The 19,418-nt window shown below is 40.6% G+C and overlaps 1 protein-coding gene across 3 annotated transcripts in view; it reads right to left on the bottom strand.

Annotated features, from left to right (window-relative positions):
• The window catches only part of LOC127628764 (contactin-4-like), a 168,002-nt gene that overhangs the window by 42,600 nt on the left and 105,984 nt on the right, over nt 1–19,418 (bottom strand). For all 3 annotated transcript variants that reach the window (XM_052105631.1, XM_052105630.1, XM_052105632.1), the window contains 3 exons: nt 15,285–15,387; nt 13,740–13,924; nt 10,201–10,340 (listed from right to left, as the gene is read on the bottom strand). In XM_052105631.1, coding sequence (XP_051961591.1) covers nt 10,201–10,340; nt 13,740–13,924; nt 15,285–15,387 — 428 coding nt within the window. The remainder of the gene's footprint in view (nt 1–10,200; nt 10,341–13,739; nt 13,925–15,284; nt 15,388–19,418) is intronic.

Below are 19,418 nucleotides of genomic sequence, written 5' to 3' on the forward strand. Positions count from 1 at the left end.
CACTGAACCTCTTCCTCAGTCGCCTACCTGCCCCAGGTCGGGTATGCGGAGCAAGTTAAATGCTTCGAGCTACTCCTCAACACAACCACCTTGGGACGAAGCGACGGTCCCTGACGTGACATCGCCTGCTCCCCTGTGACGTCTGTGTGTCGCCTGTGAGGCCTCAGTTCCATGTACGTCACATGTGATCGTTCCCTTAGTATCCCTTGCCAGGAGCTTGGTTGCTTGGATGCTTGGCTTACACTTTCCAACCTGTCGTGGTGGCTGGCCAGGACCTTCCGACCCGGCTACGTGATTCAGTTCACCAGGCGTTGGCCCGCTTCAGGGGTGTCCGCTTCACCTCAGTGCACGGCGAAAATGCCTCCACCCTGTGTGTGGAGATCGCAACCCTCTTGCCACAATACAGTATGAGCCGTTGAAATGGCCGGGACCTTACTCTTGGCTCCTCAACTCAAATCCTGTCTGAGCAGATGCACGCTTCCCTCCTTTTATACCCGTATGTCCATGGGAGGGGCATGCAAATTCTGTTCGGCAATTCTTATTGGCCTTTTCTCAAATATAAGAGGGGTTACGACAGTAACTGAGACGTTTTATTTAACAAAGTTAGGGAGGAGCAAGTCATTTAATCTGACCAATCACACTGCCAGAGTAAGAGTATATAAACTGCTTTTTACCTCTACGTGGCATTGAGTATTCTGGCATTCAGCCCTGCACATTTCACACAAACAGACCTGTGCCCTCATCAGAACAGCTCTTCAGTCTAAATCATATCGTTATTCAACAGAAGCTACCGCAGCAGCTCGTTTTATTTATTTATTTTTTGCAGCATTGACCGCTACCACTTTAAGTCTTTCTTCCTAGCTCTATTCGCCGAAGCAAATCGTAGTGTTAAGCTGGTTCTGCAAAACCAGCTTTTCGGTGCTGTATACAATTGAATCAGCTCCCTTCGACTCTTCGTAGGTTCTCTTATCTCAACTTCCCACCCAAGCGGTCAACAAAGATTAACTATTTAACTCAGTCATCATTCCAATACTCCCAAGCGTTTCAATCTGTTTCTCCCACACAGGTGATTCCTGTCAGCCTCATTACCTAGCCATGCAGCTTGTTTAGGGCATGCTCCATTCAGCAAGGAGCATCTTCTAACATGACTTTCACGATTGTTCCCATTCAAAGTGCCCTTCAAAGTGTGATTTATTCCATTCGGAACACTGGGGCAATCATGTAACAGTGAACTCCTTCCAAATGATCGATACTTTAATTACAACTTCTTTTCAAACCAACGCAGATATTTTTGCACAAGGTTTGACCATTCTACAGCTCACTGCAGTTAAACACGCCTCTGTCCAAACAGACACGAGCCGAATTCGCCTCTGCAAGAGGTAGATCACGTGCCATGTCCCAACTCATTCATAATCATTCCGCAAACTCATCTTACCTCCTTTAAGCATTCAAGCTTGCCTTGCCGTGTAGCCCCAATAACACAACTCTACACTCTAACATGACTTTCATTCCTCCCACCCAGGACAAACACTTCACGCAGGTAAAATAAATCTATCATTTCATTATCAGACACATCTTCTCTACTTTTGCCCGAATCATAGGATTGATAACTTCTTAACAAGCTTGGCCATATAACCTAATTGCTGCATGACTTTAAAAGTATTCAACAATCTGTCATAATTTTATGCTCCATCCAAATTTAAAGTAACTGGTCTAAATTGACACTGAATGATTTGGCTTAGGACCTTGCTTTATACTCCAATATTTCTGTTTTTCTGTAGAATTTATTACACGATATCAATATAAACAAGTCTTTTCGTTCAACACACTACTGCAAACAGCGCCCATATGGTATCTATTAAATCCAACTGTCAGGCACAAACTCCAATCGACTCATACATCCTCATCAAACAAGATGAGTCACACTATGCCAATAATACAGAGTTATTGGAATTACTCACATTACGTTGGAAAACAATCTACAAATCTCCAAACCATAGGCTTAAGTTAAATAAACACTAGTCTACAGTATTAAGCTTGGTATTCAGTTTCAGGTACCTTCAAGACATGTTTTTAAAAGTGAAAGTTCTTTTAACTTGACACAGTGTCTACAAAACAAGCATTCCTGTTTGAGAAGCTGAAAAACATTGAGATGAGGCAAATGGTCAAAGATATCTGTCTATCACATGTTTACATTGAAAAACAAATGAAAAACAGTGCAGACAGACACTAAAAAAAAATTGTTTAATGTGAATGGCCCCAAAGGAGAATGAAGAATCTGCTATTACACAACTGGCAGATGTGAACAGAACAGACCGCAGCATGAATATAAGCCCATTTTGGCGTAGAGAGCTGCTGATGGATGGCCTTTAAGTTTTATCTGGGCCAAACACTTACTGGTAAAGCCTGTTATGCTTCTATAGCACTCACTTGAGTGCGAACAATCTGAATAGTGCATTTAGGTTGAATGAACTGATATAAATGGCTCAGAAATTTGCACTCACACTGTGTATGCTGGCACTTCAGAGTTTGATGGCTCTGCATTAGCTTTACACCACTTGAATTTCATTGTTCCAGTGCAGCTGGGAAAATGGTATAACTCTCTGCCCATGTTATACGCTCTGACAAGGCACATCATACAATCTAACTGATATTAAACAGACCACTTTAAATGTGTGCCATGTTGACTGGGGCAACATAGAGAGCATCAGTATAGCTTCTAGCAGCCAAAACAAATGGTGGAATAAATCAGCTTTATGGGGTAATTAATTAGAGGTGACATTCCACTGGAATCAGCACTTTCCTCCTCAACGGGAGAGCGGTATTTGAGCTGGCTGCTCTGCACCAGACTGATTAAGTTGTCCACCTGAATAGACATCACAAATATTGTACTTATGCTATGGCTGTTGACTTGGCATGCACAGTATTGTAGCTGAGGTAAACATTTACTCAAGCAGAGGATGATTTGGCATATGAGCCAACATTATGTTTCTGTTGGTTTTGGGGGTAAAATCTTAGGGGTAAATTTTTTCAGGAGTGATATATTGTTGTGACAACTACCTTGATACTATAGCTTGTTAAGCTACAAGCATAGATTAATTACAGTAAAGCCAGTATACATATAATATTAAGCAGTATACAGTTTACATATCTCTATATCTATGTATCTCTATATCTATATTTCTATCTCTCTCTCGTGCTCTCTCTCTCTCTCTTTCTCTCATTTTATATATATATATTAGGGCTGTCAATCAATAAAAAAAATTAATCGAATTAATTACATGGTGTATCAATTAATTAATTGTGATTAATTGCATATACAAATATTTGCTGAGAAAGCCCCTCATATAACAATAATTCAATATATAATGATTAAATAATTATACATAGTTATCTTTAAATATATATATAAAAAAATATATATATATATATATATATATATATATATATATATATATATATATATATATATATATATATATATATAAAATAAAAATATTCAGATAATTCAAATGCATTACATTCTTTTACAAGAGTTAATCATTGATAAGACCATTCAAAAAGCTGCTTTAGAATACAATGTATAGTTTACTACCATATTATTGATCATAAGTCAATCATTGGCATACAGTTCAAAGCAATCCATTTCACAAGTGAATTTGTCAATAAGTTGGAGATTTATTATGAGGGCTTGTTTAAGGACCTGTCAATGTACACCTGCGTCAGACATTTTAAATTTTTTTTTAGAAACAAGCCAGGGGTATACATAGTACACAATACAACAGATATATTTTACAATGATGCCAAGACATTATATTCATTACATAGTGCAATGGTTTTCAATGCTTTGGAGTTGTTGGAGGTACAAAGAGTATTTAAATAATATTTTAAGTCTTTACAAAAAAGTGCAAATAGGGGCTTTATAGACATAAATTTACACTTATGTATAAAATTCTTGGCAAGAAAATAAACAGATTAATCAGAAAATATTAACTTAAGTTATCAAAACTGTGAAAACCAAATAAAACGTCTTTATAAAGCAAAGAAAAACTAGTTAAAATAGAGGTACGTACAAACAAACAACATTTTCTCCAAAATACTACAGTGTGGACACATTTCCAAAAAACTTGACAGGCAGATTCATCTACAGCACTACAGAAGGAGCAAAGTGGATCTATTTCAGGGAGCATGTATCTTAAATAAAGATTGACTGGGTAAAAACGGTGTAACAGTTTAAAGGACACCTCCTTAACCTTGTTGGTAATTGTCACGCGCACAAGAAGAGACAGTCACAATGTCGAATAAAAACAGCTTTATTCGAAAAAACAGGCAACAGTACAAAAAGGGCAAATCCAGTGAAGAGTCGTCAAGGGGGAGCGTGAGGTCGAAGCCGGGGAATAAGAATATAACAAAGGGCAAATCCAGTGAAGAGTAGTCGGGGGAAGCGTTAGGTCGAAGCCGGCAAACAACTAGACGGGACTAGCGAGAGGAAAAGACAAGGGAAACTAGGGGAACACTAGCGCTAGCAAAGCGAAGGGGTACACTAAACAATAACCAACAAGAGTGAGATGAAAGGGTTGTGATATATATAGGGGAAAAAAACGAGCAGTGCAGGTGAAACGAATAACCTAGTGATAGAGACGAGTACAGGTGAAACTAATAACTGGTGATTGGGAGCGCGCGTGTGAGCTCGACGAAGCGAGCGTGCGAGCTCGGGGAGCGAGCCTGTGAGCTCGACGAAGTGAGCGCGCGAGCTCGGGGAGCGAGCCTGTGAGCCCGACGAAGTGAGCGTGTGAGCTCGGGGGGCGAGCGTGTGAGCTCGGGGAGCGAGCGTGTGAGCTCGGGGAGCGAGGTTCGTGACAGTAATTAAATATTTGTGAGGTAAAGACCATACGACCTGTGTCAGACATGCTTGTGTCGCGTCTCGGGTGTGTTGCATCATAAAAGTAAAATGTTTAGGTCACTGTGTCAAGTTAATATAGTTTAATACTCAATCTTTAAACACATCTTGAGATCCCTTAGATCGCATTTGCGCTCCTTCAAGTGTTTTAAACGCAAGAACCTAACACATGTCTGTGTTCACTGTAATAAACTGTGTGTTGCTCACACAGCTGAAATTTCACTTACGGCCCTCTGGAGTAAACAGGTGGTACTACAAGCTTGCATTTCTCAGGAAAGCATTGCGATTAAACGCGTAAATTTTTTAACGCGTTATTTTTTGTAAAAGAATCACACGTTATTAACGCTGCTAAATCGACCACCCTAATATATATATATATATATATATATATATATATATATATATATATATATATATATATAATATACAGTCAGGTCCATAAATATTGGGACATTGACACAATTCTAATCTTTTTGGCTCTATACACCACCACAATGGATTTGATGTGCTTTAACTGCAGACTTTCAGCTTTAATTTGAGGGTATTTATATCCAAATCAGGTGAATGGTGTAGGAATTACAACAGTTTGTATATGTGCCTCCCACTTTTTAAGGAACCAAAAGTAATGGGACAATTAGCTGCTCAGCTGTTCCATGGCCAGGTGTGTGTTATTCCCTAATTATCCCATTTACAAGGAGCAGATAAAAGGTCCAGAGTTAATTTCAAGTGTGCTATTTGCATTTGGAATCTGTTGCTGTCAACTCTCAATATGAGATCCAAAGAGCTGTCACTATCAGTGAAGCAAGCCATCATTAGGCAAAAACATTAGGTGTGGCCAAATCAACTGTTTGGAATATTCTTAAAAAGAAAGAACGCATCGGTGAGCTCAGCAACACCAAAAGACCCGGAAGACCACGGAAAACAACTGTGGTGGATGACCGAAGAATTCTTTCCCTGGTGAAGAAAACACCCTTCATAACAGTTGGCCAGATCAAGAACACTCTCCAGCAGGTTGGTGTATGTGTGTCAAAGTCAACAATCAAGAGAAGACTTCACCAGAGTGAATACAGAGGGTTCACCACAAGATGTAAACCATTGATGAGCCTCAAAAACAGGAAGGCCAGAATAGAGTTTGCCAAACAACATCTAAAAAAGCCTTCACAGTTCTGGAACAACATCCTATGGACAGATGAGACAAAGATCAACTTGTACCAGAGTGATGGGAAGAGAAGTGTATGTAGAAGGAAAGGAACTGCTCATGATCCAAAGCATACCACCTCATCAGTGAAGCATGGTGGTGGTAGTGTCATGGCGTGGGCATGTATGGCTTCCAATGGAACTGGTTCTCTTGTATTTATTGATGATGTGACTGCTGACAAAAGCAGCAGGATGAATTCTGAAGTGTTTCGGGCAATATTATCTGCTCATATTCAGCCAAATGCTTCAGAACTCATTGGACGGTGCTTCACAGTACAGATGGACAATGATCCGAAGCATACTGCGAAAGCAACCAAAGAGTTTTTTAAGGGAAAGAAGTGGAATGTTATGCAATGGCCAAGTCAATCACCTGACCTAAATCCGATTGAGCATGCATTTCACTTGCTGAAGACAAAACTGAAGGGAAAATGCCCCAAGAACAAGCAGGAACTGAAGACAGTTGCAGTAGAGGCCTGGCAGAGCATCACCAGGGATGAAACCCAGCGTCTCTATGCGTTCCAGACTTCAGGCTGTAATTGACTGCAAAGGATTTGCAACCAAGTATTAAAAAGTGAAAGTTTGATTTATGATTATTAATCTGTCCCATTACTTTTGGTCCCTTAAAAAGTGGGAGGCACATATACAAACGGTTGTAATTTCTACACCGTTCACCTGATTTGTAAATACCCTCAAATTAAAGCTGAAAGTCTGCAGTTAAAGCACATCTTGTTTGTTTAATTTCAAATCCATTGTGGTGGTGTATAGAGCCAAAAAGATTAGAATTGTGTCGATGTCCCAATATTTATGGACCTGACTGTATACACACACATAGCTGTAATATATTAAAATGCACCAATCAGCCACAACATTAAAACCACCTGCCTAATATTGTGTAGATACCCCTCGTGCCACCATGCAGCTCTGACTCGACGAGGCATGGACTCCACAAGACCTTTGAAGGTGTCTTGTGGTATTTGGCACCAAGACGTCAGCAGCAGATCCTTTAAATCTGGTAAGTTGCAAGGGTGGGCCTCTATGGATCGGACTTGTTGGTCCAGCACATCCCATAGATGCTGAATCGGATTGAGATCTGGGAAATTTGGAGGCCAAGTCAACACCTCTTTGAAATGTTTTTGCAGTGTGGCAGGAAAGAGGCTGAAAAGAGGCCACTGCCATCAGGGAATACCGTTGCCATAAAGTGGTGTACGTGGTCTGCAACAAGGTGGTACATGTCAAAGTAACATCCACATAAATGCCAGGACCCAAGGATTCCAGCAGAACAATTCCCAGAGAATCACACTCCCTCCGCCGGCCTCACTTCTTCCCATGGTGCATCCTGCTGCCACCTCTTACCCAGGTAAACGATGCACACGCACCCGGCCGTCCAGATGATCTAAAATACAACGTGATTCATCAGACTATGAGACCATTGTCCAGTTCTGACGCTCATGTGCCCATTGTAGGCACTTTCGGTGGTGGACAGGGGTCTCATACACAGCAAGCTGTGATGCAACTGTGTGTTCTGACACCATTCTATCAAGTATATAAATATATAATATACAGTACTGTATAAAGTACATGCAACAACAGCACAACTGCATGTATAATATTGCTTTTATGCAACAATTCAAAGAAAAAGTACATCATAATAAATAACTTACATTTCAGATAAAAATTTGCCAGTTAGTTCATGATTATCTTTTTTTTACACCAGCACAAATTGTTCCAAAAGAAGCTAAAGCATCAAGCACAACTCACACACTGAACTGCTCTAAATAATCGTTTTAGTTCGTAAACAGATCAGTGTTTTTGAACAAATCTTTCAAAACATTCTCTTACAAATCATTCTCATTCACTAGTGAACAAATCTGTGTTATTTAGCAAATCAGTCGAGTCAGTGCTTTAATGACTCACTCATAACATAAAACACACTAATTTGTTGCCACCTACTGGTGTATATATGTGTAATGTGTTAGGATGGGCAAGGAGGAGGTGGGAACAGACTGAGCAGTCAACAAAACCTTTAATGACATAAAATAACTGAAACATAACATAAAACACATAGATGCACACACACAGTGGCCGCATGTGTCTCTCTCTCTAGAAACTGGCACCCCCAGCTCGACTTTATCCCCCTCCCGGCTGATTTGGTGACTCAGCCACGCCCTCCTCCTCATCACAATATGCAATCTCTTGAAATGGTCACTGAGTGAATCAGTGAGTGAAATCAAAATGAAAGATTAATCAAAATCCCCATCACTATTTTAAAAGCGAACATAGATAAGCGGAGTGATACAAAAAAGTGTCTCAGATGTTGGATTGAATATCAGAACCCTTGGAACGTTTCTTGTCCAGTGTAGTGTTTTGTCATGCTACACTGCTACTTGTTAAGATAAAAGCTTGTTACAGGAAAAGTAACACTATTACAAACAGCTGAAAATATAGGTACTAAATTACGCTTTTGTGATTGTGGCTGGTAAGAGAATAAAGGTGTTTTGTCTGTTCATTGTAACCATCAAATAACAAATATCACTCCCCCACCCTTCGTCCTCTGACTACATGGATGACCTTTGGTCAAAATGCTGAGGTTGCTGAAGGTGACATTTACAAAATGGTAACACCTCAGCTCATTAAGAGCGCAGCCTCACACATTGAGATTGGAGAGTGTGTTCACTATCTGAGTGATGAAACAATCTCTGTTGAACATGAAATGAAAAACTAAAAGGAACCTAGAACCAGTGTTTTTGTATAACCGACCAATTGTAGTGAGCGACACTAATAACATTTCCAGTAGTGTGAATGTAACTTGACTGTTTTCAAAACAGTGTAGCTGATCCAGTAACAAGTTACTTTTTTGAACAAGCAGCAGGGAAGCATTACAAAATGCTACATTGCTGCTTTATATTGATTGCACACAACAATTTACAGCCGAGTGAGCTGAGGCAACTATCAAATGCACTAACCTACATTGTCCACTCTCTCTAATGTGAAGCAACAAGAAATCTGAATAATTTTAGTGAATCAATTCGGCATAAAGAAAGATTCAGCAAATTAGTTCAGAACATTCACGAGCTGGTTCAACAAAGATTCAACGAATCATCCCTGCACAGATGCCTGTGTGACATTTAAAACCTTTTTATAGGGATATATACAAAATAATATAATAAATTATTATAAAGATTCACCGATTCATGAACTGGTTCAAAAGATTCACAGATTCATGAACCAGTTCAATTCTGAGTCACCGATCCATGACGCCTGCATAGACGCCTGTGTAACATTTTACAGTTTTTTTGTAGTGATATATTAAATCATATATTATACAATGCAATAACTGTACAAAATACTGTAATATTTTGATAAATGGGGGATGTTTGCTAGTATGTTTTCAACTCAGTAATATAAATTACGATGTTTTCAATTTTTATTAGTGTTATTTACAATAGATTAAATTAATGTTCAAATCCTCTCACCCCACCAGATAAATACTTATCTGAATGCAAATAAATAAAACAAATATATAAAATCTGACCAAAAAATCTTAATATATAATCTGATTGTAGTTATATAGTTATAATATAATTATATTTTAATTGATTATATCTAGAATCTAGAATTATCTCTATTAAAAATATATAATTGATTTTATCTAGAATATCTGATGATAGCTATAATAATTAAGCAGTTTCAATATTATAGTAGTTATCTATGTTTTATTAGTAACTAGTAGAGCTAAATACTTTTACAACAGGGTAACTTGACTTTAGCATTCCCAACACATCAGATCTCTGAAAATATGCCATCTTTCTGAATAATCCTAAAAATAATCGTATTAATACAAACAAAGTTATGGAAAGACATATGTCTCTTTTTATTAGAGATACACTGAAATTGTGAGCAGCACTGAAGGCCATTTAACAGGAATTGCTATGATAAGAGTGATAAATCTTCCTACAACATCTCTCAACAGTCTAGATTTTACCTAAGCACAAACAAACCCCTTGTCAACCAATCTGATTCTTCTAATTTGGCTTTTCAAGTTCACTAAAGATACAGTGAACCACATTACTCAAAAGTTCTCCAGTAACCCCATCATAACTCACCTCAAATGACTCCAGAGGCTCTCCGTTCTTGAGCCACCCGTAGGAGGGTTTGGGCTTGCCACTTGCCTTACACTCCCACAGCAGCGATTCATCGATGGCCTTGTGGACATCCTGGGGGTTCTCCAGCAGATGAGGGGGCGCTAAGAGCCATCAACAAACAAAAACACGCAAAGCACTGCTGATAAAAATGAATTTTCAACAGCTCCCTACCTATCAGACAGATTTAGAGTGGGTTATTGATTAGCACCTGTGATAAATCACTAAAGCAACCAAGCAGTTTATGAGCCAATTAATGAACAAATCCAAACATTAATCGATCAACATGGCATTAGAATGAGGGGAAAAAAAGACATGATACTGTATAAATAAATGACAAGGACATTTAGTAAATCAAACAGCTGATCTTTTAACATACGGCTTTAAGAAACAGAAATCAAAATTAAAATTGGTGTTAGAAAGTAATGGTGATGTTATAATGACCTACAGTACTTACAGATAAAAAATAATAGTTTGAAAACATTAAAATAATGTAGGGCACATTGTGACATTGTCAAAGTTTCTTTATAGGTATCAGTCCCGCTATTGTAACTCATTATTCTGGTGTTGTCTTTTACAGTATGTAATAAACTACAGAGCCTCATATTGATTACTCCATTGCACCAACAGCAGTGATAAACTGTATGTCTTATAGTGTAGAGACTATGGGAGATTATAGATTTTTGTCTATAATCTCCTTTTGTAGACAGAATAAATAAATAAAGAAGATGCTCATATTGGAAGAATAATTTTTGTGGTTGGTTCAAATTTATTTATTTATTTATTTATTTGTTCATGCCATTTTACAAGATATTGTTTTATTTCCATGAACGAAAAAAAAAAAGGAACAGGAGGAAGAAAAAATTTTAATACCTGTCCCTATTTGTGCACAGTAAAAGAAACAGAAAGAAAAAAAAACAAAAAAAAAAACAGCTGCTTTATGAATGGATCAACCCCAATCCTCACCTCAATCACCAAACGTTTTCAGTAATACCTATCTATACACTTAATTATCATCATTTTCCTTGTAACATTCCTGTATTTTTTTCTTGTACAAATGCTTACATTTACACAAACTTTTGCAACACTTCAGTTCATAGTCCAAGGTGTTCCAGAGTTTAACTCCGTAAATAGACAAACACATCTGTTTTTGTGTAGTACGTGCAAAAGGAGTTTTAAAATTATATTGCCTTCTATGGCTATCTTCCTCTGATACGAGAGCGAATAAATTTTGTAAATCCCTTGGCAGAACTCTCTGCTTTGCTTTCCACATACAAATCAAAATCTTCAAATCAACCAAATCTTTGAATTTTAGAAGTCCAGAATTTACAAATAAACTGTTTGTGTGTTCTCTGTAGCCTGTCTTGTTGATTATCCTTAATGCTTTTTTCTGTAACAAAAACAGAGGTTTTGTGTTACTAGGGTGTGTATTACCCCAGACCTCTGTGCAGTAACCAAAGTATGGAAGTATTAGGGAATTGTACAGCATATGCAAGGAAGAATAGTCTAAAACCTCCTTAACTTTATACAAGACCCCAATACTTTTACAAACTTTACTCTTAATATAAACTATGTGATCTTTCCAATTCAATTTATCATCCAAAATAACACCTAAGAATTTTATCTCATTAACTCTTTCAATATCAGTTCCTTCAATTACTATTCTTACATTTTCATTCTTTTTACGATTACCAAAGATCATGTATTTTGTTTTTTCCCAATTTAAACATAATTTGTTTTTGTCAAACCATTCCTTAATTTTTACCATTTCTGAACTTATATTTTCTGTAATTTCTGACAGATTATTTCCAGAGTAAAAATATTAGTATCATCGGCAAACATCAAAAACTGTAATACCTTAGACACTTCACAGAGGTCATTAATAAACAAAATAAAAAGTAATGGACCTAAAACGGACCCTTGTGGAACTCCACATATTATGTCTTTTAACTCAGATTTTTGACCATTAATTTGAACAAACTGCTGTCGATTACTAAGATAACTTTTGAGCCATTGATGAGCTGGACCCCTAATGCCACAATTGAATGATTTTGACAATAGCAAACTATGATTTATGGTATTGAATGCTTTGCTTAAGTCGATGAAGACCCCCACTGTGTATTGCTTATTCTCAGTTGCAGATGTAATTTTTTCTATGAGTTCAATTAATGCCAAGGCTGTTGATCTTTTTTCTCTAAAGCCATATTGTTTTTCAGTAATTAATTAATATATTTTTTTAAAAGTATTTAATTTTTGAGCAAACCATTTTTCAAGGATTTTAGAAAACTGAGAAAGCAATGACACAGGTCTATAATTGTTAAAGTGGTGTACATCTCCATTTTTAAAAAGTGGAACGACTTTAGCAACCTTCATCTTCTCAGGAAAGACACCCGAATGTATAGACAAATTACAAATGAAAGTCATTGGTTTAATAATACAGTCAATAGTCCTTTTTACAATGGTCATGTCAAGTCCATCACTATCAGTAGATGTTTTATTTTCACATTTGCTAACAATGGACAAAACTTCCTTTTCCTGAACCTCACCCAGGAACATGGACTGCATTATTCTACAGGTGGCATTTTGACTATGGTTAACTTTAGAATAATTGATTGCATTTCTAATTGTGCTAATAATGCATGACACACAGTGTGTGTGAGTCAATACAGTGATCACATTCTAGCAGGTTTAAAGAAATAGTTCACCAAAAAAATTTAATAAAATAAATTTCTGTCATCATTTACTATCCCTTATCAGCAGGTTTGGAATGGCAATTCCAAAAATGACTTAATGTCATGTCAAACTGGACCTGAAGCACCTAAAAGTTTGTGTAGCAACTGATTTGAGTTACAGGGCAAGACTTATCAACTTACAGTAAAATCCAAACAGTTTGTCACACAAAGCTATCGTATGGCTTCAGAAAGCTTGGAATATTGTGCAAAAGTCGCTTTTAGGGAGTTTTTTTGAGGCCCAGTCTCCATTCACTTTTATTATGTGAACAAGAGCAGAACATTCTTCAAAATGTATCATTCTGTGTTCCTTAGAAGAAACAAAGTCATACATGCTTGAAGCAATGTGAGGGTGAGCAAATACATTTTTGTGTGTATATTCCTTTAATTAGAAGGTGTCTATGGGCCCAAACATACTTCACACAAGTACGCAAACGTGAGAGCTTTGCCAGCACGTGGTCCCGTAATACATACATTTCGTGTGCTCGAGCGTTGCTCTGGTGGTTAAAAACTTTTGACCACAAGGGGGCAAAAAGTATTTTTTAGGGCCACAAAACCAGATGTGGGTGAGTCATCATGTTGACAGTTGAGGAGACTCTCCTCAAATTGCTGCTCTGCCATGACAGATTTAACAATGCAATGATGCATGAAATCGAGCTTGCATAGCAAGATTTGTCTGCATTCATGTACTTACGTAGAGTATGTTTGGGCCGTAAGAGTCTACGAGGGGTCTAAAATAACAGCAAGTTAGTCCCTGAAATATTTCTGACCTACCATAGAAGGAGAGCCGTCCCTTGACTGTGTTTTTGCCCCTCGAGTTCTCCGCCAAGCATTCATACTGTCCTGCATCTTCCTGTTGGAAATAAGGAATCTCCAACACCCCACTGGACTTGCTAATGTCCACTTTTCTGGGAAACGGAACTCCATCTGGTCTTCTCCAGCTTATTGCAGGAGCTGGACTGAAGCCAAGAGATAGATTGGAAGTCTTTAATGGGGTTGTTTTATTTGAAAGATTAACAAACTCATGTGGTATAGACCCCATGAAATGCCTTGATGGATGCAATTTTCTTTCCTGTGTTGATGTGTTTCCTATCGAATGTTTAGTTAGGGCACACCAAAAGGTATGTCCAATTTTTTTTTTAATTAGCCAGTAGGCTTTAGATTTGTCATAAGCCATGAACCATAATTGGCTACTTGCTAATTGTTTGCAGGTCGTATTTGGGGATATATATACATAATATAAATATAACATTTTTAAATGGGTACATCTGCTAAAATGTTAATGGTGTAAATTTTTAGGAGTACACTAGCATGTAAATGGCTTTAAATGTAATAGACATAGACTAAAAGCCACAATTTTGATTTCATGGTGTCTTTATTAAAGCATTATGATTTCCGTGTTGCAGAAAAAAGGGACAGAATCACGGAATCCAGTCATAAAAACTGAATTAACTATAAAACACGGAATGTCAAGAAATTTGACTTATTTGTAATATAATTTATGTATAAATGCACAATTAATCCCATTATGTATCCTAGTGTGATGATTAAACCACAAAGACTGAGATTTAATTAAACAAATATACAGTTTACATGAGCAGCGTGCTTCAACAGTAAGTGAATGTGAGAAGCAATTGCTTGCATTAACCGCATCATTAAAATCACGTGCGCTCTGTGTGTGCATTAATTAAAAAGAGCAGAGCACTTTATTCACTGTGAAGTGCGTAGCTCATGCAGATTATGTTTATATAATTAAATCATAGCCTTTAGCAGTTTCATTAACACATTAGCACAACATACTACTTTTTCGGAGATGAGAAGTGAAGTCGTCAAAAACATCAGTTTTTAAAAACAATTAGACATAAATATATTACTTCTATATAGTAATGTGTAATATTCAATGCAGTAGTAGTAATAATAATACCATATCAATAATAATATATTAATTATATTATATTAATAAATAAATAATCATTTAAATCTCACAGCAAGAGTTTCATCACAGTTTTCATTAATAATGTGATGCTCTACTTTGCAGCACTTAATTTGACCAAAATAAATAAAAGAAACACACATTTTGGATTTTGGATTGCGCTGTGAGGATCAGTATAGAAGCTCTTCATTTGATAAAAATAATGCAAAAAGAGATTATGTTTTCATTTGATTAAAATTGTATGAATTCATTTGATAAAACATGTTTTTTTAAATGATAAAATGTAATTAAGCTTTAAAACCCAAAATTCAGAGAAAATAAAACAGAAAACAGAAAACATGGGATTTTGGGGAAATATTTACGTTATTTAAATTACTGATACTTACTTTCCCAAAGCAAAGCACTCCAGTTTGACCGTTAACCCCTTAGCAACAGCCAAGACCTCTGGGAACTGAACCTCAATTTTTGGCTCATATTCTCCCATAATGCCTGAAATGCAGCCAAATCATTACTTACTATATCGATATTTCATTGTTCTAAACCAAGAAATTAAATTCTGCAATCAATTTAAAACAAACGGTTGAATGTACAAACTTTGTTTTAGATATATCTAGCTTTGTAGACAATTTCATTCATAGATGTGCTATTTTTTAACAAATTTTATGCTTTAAAAGCAATGTAGTTTAAACAGCTCCCATTGACTTACATTGATATAATGTTTAGCATTCAAAATGTAACCATCATTGAAGACGTCATTATTTGCAAACTGAATTGACTGAGTCTTCTTTTTTATTTTTATTTACATAACAATTATGTAAATTATGTATTATTATTATTGGTCTTGTCTTCCACATATTTATCAGCATTTACACTGCAAAGACTGTTGCATTTATTTATTCTTGTGCTCAGCCAACTGAAAACAAGACGAGTGCTGATTGTCAAGACAACTGAAAATGCAGCATTCCCTGTCTGTTGCTCACTTCGACGTTGTGTTGAAGAAGCGACACTAGGGGTCTCTCTTGAGTGCAGAATATACCTCAGATCTATGAAAAAAGGCCAATGAGAAGTTGACGATGGTCATGTATGCAGCGAGCTGCGAGTCACACACTGTTCCTCCCACCTCTGAGTGCGATTGCTGTTGGATCTACGGCGCATATCAGCGGATTTCTCCTTCTCTAGAAAAAAAAGAGTTAAAATAGTTATTTTCTCTAAAAGAGTTAGCTTCTTTAAAAAGAGCAAATATACGGCTGGCGTTGAACGTCCTTTTCAGGACGTGTCTTTTTAAAGACGTCTTTCCGCCTCTGTGTAGTTTCTGGATGAGGTTGATTTCTCTCCACTTCTGACGGTCATAAAAGCTACCTTGCGTGCCTGGGCTGCGATAACACGTGGTTCATGTTCTCAGTGCAAGAACATAGCCATGGCAGCATTGCGGTCGCGGCTTTCTTTTGTCACGAGAGAAAGCCACTTCAGCCGCCCCCCGCGCCTCGCCTCCTTCCTACGGGATTTGGGCAGGCGCCACGGGTGATGAAGGCGATTTGGGGATAACGACGGGCTCGGTTTCGGGTAAATCCCCTCGAACCACCTGCCTCCCAGCCACGCTTTCTTGTTTCCATCCGAGCTCGGGATGAGTGCGGCCCGCTCCACGGCCGGCCGGCCAGTCTGTTGAGCTCCCTAAATTGGATGACGACTTCGCCGCTGCATCGGAGAGTGTCACAGCGCCATCTGATGCTGATGACTCACCTTTGGGTCTGCTCGCCCAGTCTGAGACTGACGCACAGAGGTCCGCATTATTTCCCGGGCTACCGCGAGCGCGAGGCTAAACCGGAAACCTCCATCCCCCCTCACGGCTACTTGATTGGTTCCGTGGGCATGAGCGCCGCTCACAGCTCCGTCCATTCGGCGGCACCGTTGAGGACTCTGCCCAGCAGTCCTCAGAGGTGAAAAAGCAGACGGAGGCCATTTCACACATCCTGCCCCGCCGCAAACCTGCCGCCATGGGCCATGCCCCGTCTGCTCGCCGAGGGCGTCCAAAAAAAAAAAAAACTTGCAGCTCCGCCTCAACCAAGAGTGGGCCCAGCTCTCAGCCCCAGCATCGAGCACCTCGCAGGAAGCGCACATCAAGTTCTCCTCAGTCACTATCCCGCCCCATGCAGGGTGTGCGGAGCAAGGTAAGTGCTTCGAGTCTTTCTCAGCACCAGAGCCTCGAGACGCTCCTTTGCCTCGCTCGACGTCACATTTCCTGCTCTGCCCCGCTGCGAAGCCCTGCCGGGTACGTCAAAAATAGTCGTCCCCTTAGTGCCCCAGCACAGAGCTTGGATGCATGTCTTTCACTTCCCAATCCGTCATGCTGGCTGGCCAGGACCATCCGACTCGGTTACACAATTCAGTTTGCCAGGCCTCCGCCCCTTCGCGGGCATCCTCGCAGCGGCAGACCTGAAGGACGTGTACTTCCACGTCTCAATCTTGCCTCGACATCGACCAGCTCTACGGCTCGTGTTCGACGGCCAGGCGTATCAGTACAAGGTCCCCCCCTTCGGCATGTCCCTGTCCCCTCGCGTCTTTACGAAGGTCGCGGGGGCAGCCATTGCCCTGCTTCGGGAAGCAGGCGTTCGCATACTCAACTACATAGACAACTGGCTCATCCTGGCCCACTCCCGAGAGTTACTATGCATCCACAGGGACCAGGTGCTCAGGCACCTCAGCCGTTTAGGGCTTCAGGTCAACCGGGAAAACAGCATCTCTTTTCTCGGCATGGAGTTAGACTCGATGTCAGCAGTCAGTGCTGAAATCCCTCGCCACCTTCAGGCCGGGCACGGCGGTCCCTTTAAAACTTTTCCAGAAGCTCCTGGGGCATATGACATCCTCCACGGCGGCCGCGCCACTGGGGTTGATGCATATGAGACCGCTTCAGCACTGGCCTCAAACTCGAATCACGAGAAGAGCATGGCGCCGTGGCACGCACCGTGTGATCATCACCCCCGACTGCCGCCAAACCCTTGCCAGACCTCTGCTTCCTGCGGACAGAAGTCCCCTTTCAGCAGGTGTCACGAAGCGTCCTGGTAACTACCGACGCCTCCAAATTGGGTTGACTGTGCGCCACTCACATCCCAGGCAACCACAATGTGGTAGCGGACGTGTTTTCACGACAACGCTGCCCAGTGGAGAGTGGAGGATTCACCCCCAGTCGGTTCAGCTGATTTTGGAACTCAAGTAGACCTGTTTGCCTCCCGAGAGTCCTCCCACTAACCACTCTGGTATGCCCGAACAGAGGCTCCCCTCGGGGCAGATGCACTGGCACACAGCTGGCCCTCGGGTCTGCGCAAGTACACATTTCCCCCAGTGAGCCTTCTTGCACAGGTGCTGTGCAAAGTCAGAGAGGACAAGGAAAAAGTCACCTTAGTGGCTCCCTACTGGCCCACTCGGGCTTGGTTCTCGGACCTCGTACTCCTTGCGACAGCCCCTCCCTGGCAAATTCCCCTGAGGAAAAACCTTCTTTCTCAGGGACGAGGCATGCTCTGGCATCTGAACCCAGACGTCTGGAACCTCCACGTCTGGCCCCTAGATGGAATGCAGAAGATGTAGCTGGTCTGCCACCCGCCGTCGTAGACACGATCAATCAAGCTGGAGCCCCTTCTACCAGGCAACTTTACGACCTTAAGTGGCGCTTGTTCGCAAATTGGTGTTCTTCCCAGGCTGAAGACCCACAGAGGTGTGCAGTTAGGTCAGTGCTCTCATCCCTGCAGAAGAGGCTGGAGGGGAGGCTATCCCCCTCCACCTTGAAGGTGTACGTATCTGCTATCGCGGCCCACTACGACGCAGTAGACGGCAAGTCTTTGGGTAGCACGACCTAGTTATCAGGTTCCTAAAGAGGCGCCAGGATGAATCTCTCCCGGGCAAGCCTGTTCCCCGCTTGGGATCTCTCAGTGGTCCTCTCGGGCCTTCAGAGACCCCCGCCCCTTTGAGCCGCTAGAATCAGTCGAACAAGGCCCTCTCCCTGAAGACGGCCCTCCTGATCGCGCTCACCTCCATCAAGAGGGTCGGGGACCTGCAAGTGTCCTCTGTCAGTGACACCTGCCTGGATTTCGGTCCGGCAGACACTCATGTCATCCTAAGACCGCGACCAGGCTACGTGCCCAAGGTTCCTACGACTCCCCTCAGGGACCAGGTAGTGAACCTGCAAGCGAAGCTGCCCCAGGAGGAGCCAGGCCCAGCCCTTCGTTGCTTTGTCCGGTACGTGCTTTGTGTACCTACTTGGACCGCACGCAGAGCTCTAGACGTTCTGAGCAGCTCTTTGTCTGCCTTGGTGGACAGCGGAAAGGGAATGCTGTCTCCAAACAGAGGCCTTCCCACTGGGTAGTTGACACCATTACATTGGCTTATCACACCCAGGCCGTGCCCCTCCCCTTGCGAGTCCGAGCACACTCGACAAGGAGTGATGCGTCCTCACGGGCACTGGACAGAGGCATCTCCCTGGCAGACATATGCAGAGAAGTGGGTTGGCAACACCTAATACCCTTGCG

This window comes from Xyrauchen texanus, chromosome 35 (assembly GCF_025860055.1).
Source record: "Xyrauchen texanus isolate HMW12.3.18 chromosome 35, RBS_HiC_50CHRs, whole genome shotgun sequence".
In the NCBI taxonomy this organism is placed as follows: Eukaryota; Metazoa; Chordata; class Actinopteri; order Cypriniformes; family Catostomidae; genus Xyrauchen; species Xyrauchen texanus.